The sequence below is a fragment of the Marmota monax genome, unplaced genomic scaffold, assembly GCF_021218885.2.
Source record: "Marmota monax isolate L192 unplaced genomic scaffold, Marmota_monax_Labrador192_F-V1.1 WCK01_AAM20220418_F8-fsc00329, whole genome shotgun sequence".
In the NCBI taxonomy this organism is placed as follows: domain Eukaryota; kingdom Metazoa; phylum Chordata; class Mammalia; order Rodentia; family Sciuridae; genus Marmota; species Marmota monax.
The window spans coordinates 398,905-404,904 of NW_026692083.1; the positions used below are offsets into that span (position 1 = coordinate 398,905).

At 46.1% G+C, this 6,000-nt stretch overlaps 1 protein-coding gene across 1 annotated transcript in view; it reads left to right on the top strand.

The window, feature by feature from the left end:
* Window positions 1-4,408, top strand: part of Fat4 (FAT atypical cadherin 4) — a 153,723-nt gene extending 149,315 nt beyond the window's left edge. Inside the window, exon 17 of the mRNA XM_046460489.2 lies at window positions 1,393-4,408. Within this exon, the coding sequence (XP_046316445.1) occupies window positions 1,393-3,254 (1,862 nt within the window). The 3' untranslated portion in view covers window positions 3,255-4,408. The remainder of the gene's footprint in view (window positions 1-1,392) is intronic.
* The last annotated feature ends 1,592 nt before the right edge of the window (window positions 4,409-6,000 follow it).

The window sequence follows — 6,000 nt, forward strand, 5'->3', positions numbered from 1 at the left end:
GGTGTTGGCAGTGAACTGGGCAAGGTATCTGAGCTCTGATTAATGTTATAACCAAAGGGTTAGAAAGAAGTTGACTGGCAAGACATATTCTAAAGTAATATCAACCAAGCTGTTGGTGATTTTGGTAAAGTTCAGGGAGGTTTCTAACTTTTCAACTCAAGGAAGGGTGCTGTTGCCAAGAGAGGACCCTCAATGTAGTGCAAAGAAACACACCTCTGGAAACACCAAGATTTTGTTTTGACACAGTTTGGGCTTGAAGCACTTTTGAGAAAGAACTTTGGATGGATGGGCTGAAACTCAAGGGCAGACTTAGACTACAAATATAGAATTAGGTGTTTTCAGTGTCCACTAGAAAACTGCAGTATTGGGCCTGGTTGTGATAGATAATATGAGGGTGTGGCTGGAAAAGAAAGTGTGGGGCTTTTCTTACCTTGAGTAACTGTGAGACTTAATGGTTGTTTAGAAGAGATTGGGTCAAAAAAGAAAACTGTGTAATAAGAAGAAATCCAGTATTGTAGGAACCAAAGTAGGAGATGTCATAGAAGCTCTTAGAGAAAGTTTATTAGGGGTGGAAATGATGTTTGGGCGGAATGATGAGTCAAAAAAGAGGCAAAGACAAAATGTGAGACAGAGTAATGGAGTGAAAGCATAAAAGTTAAATTCCAGGTCACAAGTTCTTCCTATGTACTTACAGTATTTTAGAATGTAGATTATGCTAGATCAGAATAGATTCCTATGCTTTACACAGGAACAATGAAGCTGCATTAGTGCACTGCAGTCTAATAAAACACACACACACACACACACACACACACACACACATCATTATTACCCCCAAGGAGCCATTTTAGAATTTTTTTCTAACCCTGTGGTCTCAACCTCATGAAATATTAAAGCCACAGTGAACTCTCCATCCATCCTCTGGAGACACACTGAGCACTGTGAGAGCTAAGATTTTTCTTTTGCTCCCCAAGAAACTATGTTGGACTCCATGGGAATACTGTTACTTCCACTGATACTGCCTAGTCTTGTGGTTAAAGCCTTTGGCCTATTTTTCTGCTCTCAAAAAATAAATTTGATTTCTATGTAACTCTTGGTATGTGGGCTGTAGAAACAGACAAGTAAATAATTAAATCGAAGAAAAGAGGGAGACAAAGAAAACCCAGTCCAGTATTCCCTGAGTCTTACAACGGGTGAGGTCCAAGCAGCCAAGGTTCATTTTTGTGGGAATCTCACATCTTGCTGAGTTATGTCAGAAGATGCACAGATACCCAGCCTTTGAATTGATGGTGGCTCTGAGACTATGGTCCCCAGACTATCTTGAGGGGACTCCATAGCGTTTGAGTCCCCAGCTTCTCTAACATACTTTCCTGGGCTTTCTAAACCCTGCAGGGTTCGATGGCTGCATCGCGTCCGTGCTGTATGGTGGCGAAAGTCTCCCCTTCAGCGGGAAGCACAGCTTGGCTTCCATCTCCAAAACGGACCCCTCCGTGAAGATTGGCTGTCGAGGCCCCAACATCTGTGCCAGCAACCCCTGCTGGGGCGATCTGCTGTGCATCAACCAGTGGTACGCCTACAAGTGTGTGCCCCCAGGCGACTGCGCCTCGCACCCCTGCCAGAACGGGGGCAGCTGCGAGCCGGGCCTGCACTCGGGCTTCACCTGCAGCTGCCCGGAGTCGCACACGGGAAGGACCTGCGAGACCGTGGTGGCCTGCCTGGGCATCCTCTGTCCTCAGGGGAAAGTGTGCAAAGCCGGGAGCCCCGGGGGCCACGTGTGCGTTCTGAGCCCGGGCCCTGAAGAGCTGTCCCTGCCGCTGTGGGCCGTGCCTGCCATCGTGGGCAGCTGCGCCACCGCCCTGGCCCTCCTGGTCCTGAGCCTCATCCTGTGCCACCAGTGCCGGGGCAGGAAGGGCAAAGCGCCCGCGGAGGAGAAGAAGCCCAAGGAGAAGAAGAAGAAGGGAAGCGAGAACGTGGCTTTCGACGACCCGGACCACATCCCCCCCTACGGGGACGACCTGGCCGTGAGGAAGCAGCCCGAGGGGAACCCCAAACCCGACATCATCGAGCGGGAGAACCCCTACCTCATCTACGACGAGACGGACATCCCGCACGGCCCCGAGACCATCCCCAGCGCGCCGCTGGCCTCGCCCGAGCAGGAGATCGAGCACTACGACATCGACAACGCCAGCAGCATCGCGCCCTCGGACGCCGACATCATCCAGCACTACAAGCAGTTCCGCAGCCACACGCCCAAGTTCTCCATCCAGAGGCACAGCCCGCTGGGCTTCGCCAGGCAGTCGCCCATGCCCCTGGGCGCCAGCAGCCTGACCTACCAGGCCGCCTACGGCCCGGGCTTGAGGACCAGCTCCCTCAGCCACTCGGCCTGCCCCACCCCCAACCCCTTGTCGCGACACAGCCCCGCCCCCTTCTCCAAGTCCTCCACTTTCTACCGGAACAGCCCCGCCAGGGAGCTGCACCTGCCAATCAGGGACGGGAATGCCCTGGAGATGCACGGGGAGGCCTGTCCCCCGGGCCTCTTCAACTACGCCACGCGGCTGGGGCGCAGGAGCAAGAGTCCTCAGGCCATGGCCGCGCAGGGCTCCAGACCCGGGAGCCGCCTGAAGCACCCCACCGGGCAGATTCCCCTCGAGTCCTCTCCTCCTGTGGGGCTCTCCATTGAGGAGGTGGAGAGGCTCAACACCCCTCGCCCCCGCAACCCCAGCATCTGCAGCGCCGACCACGGGAGGTCTTCTTCCGAGGACGACTGCAGGAGGCCCCTGTCCAGGACCAGGAACCCCGCGGACGGCATTCCAGCGCCAGAATCTTCCTCCGACAGCGACTCGCACGAGTCTTTCACGTGCTCAGAAATGGAATACGACAGGGAAAAGCCCATGGTGTACACTTCCAGGATGCCCAAGTTGTCTCAAGTCAACGAGTCGGATGCGGACGACGAAGACAACTATGGAGCCAGACTGAAGCCCAGGAGGTACCACGGCCGCAGGGCTGAGGGCGGGCCCGGCGGCCAGGTGGTGGCACCCGGGGCAGCTGACAGCACTCTGCCCTTGAAGCTTGGCCAGCCAGCAGGGAACTTCAACTGGGACAACCTTTTGAACTGGGGGCCTGGCTTTGGCCATTATGTAGATGTTTTTAAAGATTTGGCGTCTCTCCCAGAAAAGGCAGCAGCGAATGAAGAAGGTAAAGGTGGGCCGACTAAGCCAGTCCCCAAAGAAGGGGAAGCAGAGCAGTACGTGTGACGTTGACATGCTGGCACGACGAAATGCGAGAGCGAGAAACACTCAAACCACGACAAGACGGCCAGCTAGGTCGGGCCACAGTTGAGAACAGGCCGGTATGGACTGGTGGTCGAGGGAAACATTGAAAATAATAACCACGATGCTGCTGAAACAGCCTCAGAACAACTGTTTAATTTAAATACGCTTGGTTGGATTTGTTTTCCCGCATGCATTGTATTTTGTAGCTAGTTACGTGGCATGCAACATTTGAAAAGTTTTGCTTATTTACCAGTGTTTGGTTTGTGATTTTGAAATTAATACGGTTACCATGGCAGCAAGAACTTGTGCTTTCATAGTGCATATGTGTATTGTCTCCATTGTATTATTATAATTATGTTTTACATTGCAAGATCCCTGAGGTTTAACCAATCCTTGTGTACAGTGTAGTGAAGATCCTTCCCATCCTTGAAGGAAAGACCATGAACACTTTTCAGAATTATAGATTCCACATACGATGGTGCTCAGAAATGGCTGAGTATTTGCTTAAGTTTTACATGACAGTGGGTACTAAAATGAAGTCATTTTGTTCAGCACTTTAACTCTTTCTTACGAAATCATGTTAAAACTTCTGAATCTTTTTTTGCAAACAGTTGTGGCCTCCTGACTTTCCTCAGGCTTTCCCTGAGGAACGAAACAACCGCGTGTTGGCCCCCACATGCCCCTCCCCACTGCAGAGTGATGATCCAGAGAACTTCTAAGAGACTTTTAAAAGCTATTTATTGAAAACAAAATGTTCTATGCTTTTAACATGTTAACAAATTGACCTAAGCAAAGCCTGTGATTGGACTTCTGTTTTATCCATTCAACATTTTCCCAAGTACCCAGTTTTTATAATTTATATAAAATCAAATTGCAACATTTCTTACTTTTTGTCATTTTGTAGATCATTTTTTAATACTGTGTAAAAACTTTTTTTACACCTATGCTGTGTTTTTGATACTGATATTTTCCTATGCTGAATAGTTTTCTTACTTTCAGGGAAGGTAAGAAAATACCTTTTTTTACATTTGTTACTTATGTAACGTTCATATTTTTCACATTTTGATATTTGTAACATACTGTATGCTTTCTACTTGTAAATGCCAACAATAGAATTAAAATATTTATTTAAAATACTTTGTATTCAGAGTGTAACATTGAAACTTTTATTTTTCTATAGGCTTTGGCTGCCCAGTTGAGAGTACACTCTATTTGTCAATAGAGTATAGCAAGTAGAACTATATATATATGGATAGAATCATCTTCTTTTCAAAAACACCACTGTGGATAATTCCCAGAACAGCATTTTAAAGTCGCTTTAGTGCATCCCTACTCATTAGAGTTATTGGATATTCCCATTTTCATGAAACTGATTTGAGCATTGTAGCAATAAAGGTTGGGAAGTTCCCAGTAGAATATAGTCACTGAAAGCCAGTTCTGAACCAGGCTCATAGTTATAGAAGCAGCAATGATTTAAAGTGAATTATGGAAAAGTGTCTGGGTCTGATTTTCTCCAAGGATCCAGCTAAAATTTTCTACGTCCAGTTGTAAGGAGGAGGAATGACTGTGAAGGCTATGCTGCATATACCTCTCTTTACTGAATTGATCACTCTGCTGCCGAAATCTCAACAAAGTTTACGTACTATCTTAGCCAAAACAAACGTTTCTTTTCTAGAAGTCACCCAACAGAGGAACAACTCAGGGGGAAAAAAAAAAGGACAATGGTATAAAAGAGGATCAATTTGTGTCAAATAGTTTTACCTTAAATAGAAAGACCTGTAAAATTACTGTGCAGCCTCAGAATTTTTTAGAATTAAATATCTTCCTTAATCTTAACATTTGTTGGGGGTATTCTCCTTAATACTGACTATGTCGTAATGATGAAGGGTTTTAAAATATGTAGACATTTTGTTTAGTGAAATATTTTACATTAATATCAGCAGGTTGAGATATATGCCAGAAATATTCTGTCATTTAATAATTTTGAGACTTTTAAAAAATATTTCAGAATAGGATATAAAATGTAGATTTCACTTTAAATTATTTTTATTGACTGTGGTTTAGACACTGAATGTGGGGCCCTAATCTCACCCCCTCCTCTGGTACCTTTGAGGAGCCAATATGCTTTAGTAGTAAAACTTTTAGTAGTAAAACTCCTATGAGTTTTAGTATTATGAGTTTATTCCCCAAATATGGGAGCACGTTGATGACTTTGTTAACTCGAAAACAGAATCGGTTAATAGGTTTTTCCCTGAGAAACTCTGAAGCATCTCAGTGTCTTCAAGGATAGAATTTCAGAACAGAGCTAAAAGCAAAAAGAGAAATGTGATTATAGCTAAGGGTTGAATGGAAAGTACCTCACCCCAGGGCTCCCTCTTCTTTTTCTCCAGGAATTCTTCCTCTTCTCTTGATCAGTCAATCCCAGCTTAGGAACAAGGTGGCATTCCTATAGGAAAATTTCTAGTGTATTTTTGTCTTGTTGGAATCTTTCCCATTGAAGCAGAACCAATATTTGTTTCGTAACAAATCAAAAATCTATGAAAGGAAAGTCTCCCTTAAGATGGAGAATAATGTTTAATTACTGGAGTCCTGAAGGGACACAGCGTAGATACTGGGGAAAGAGATTCATAGGCATTTTGACAAGTGGTAATCCCCCCAGTAAATGGCTGCCTGCATGCTCACACCTCACACCATGACCATGGGATTCTGATCAAACCCCTGGAGGGCT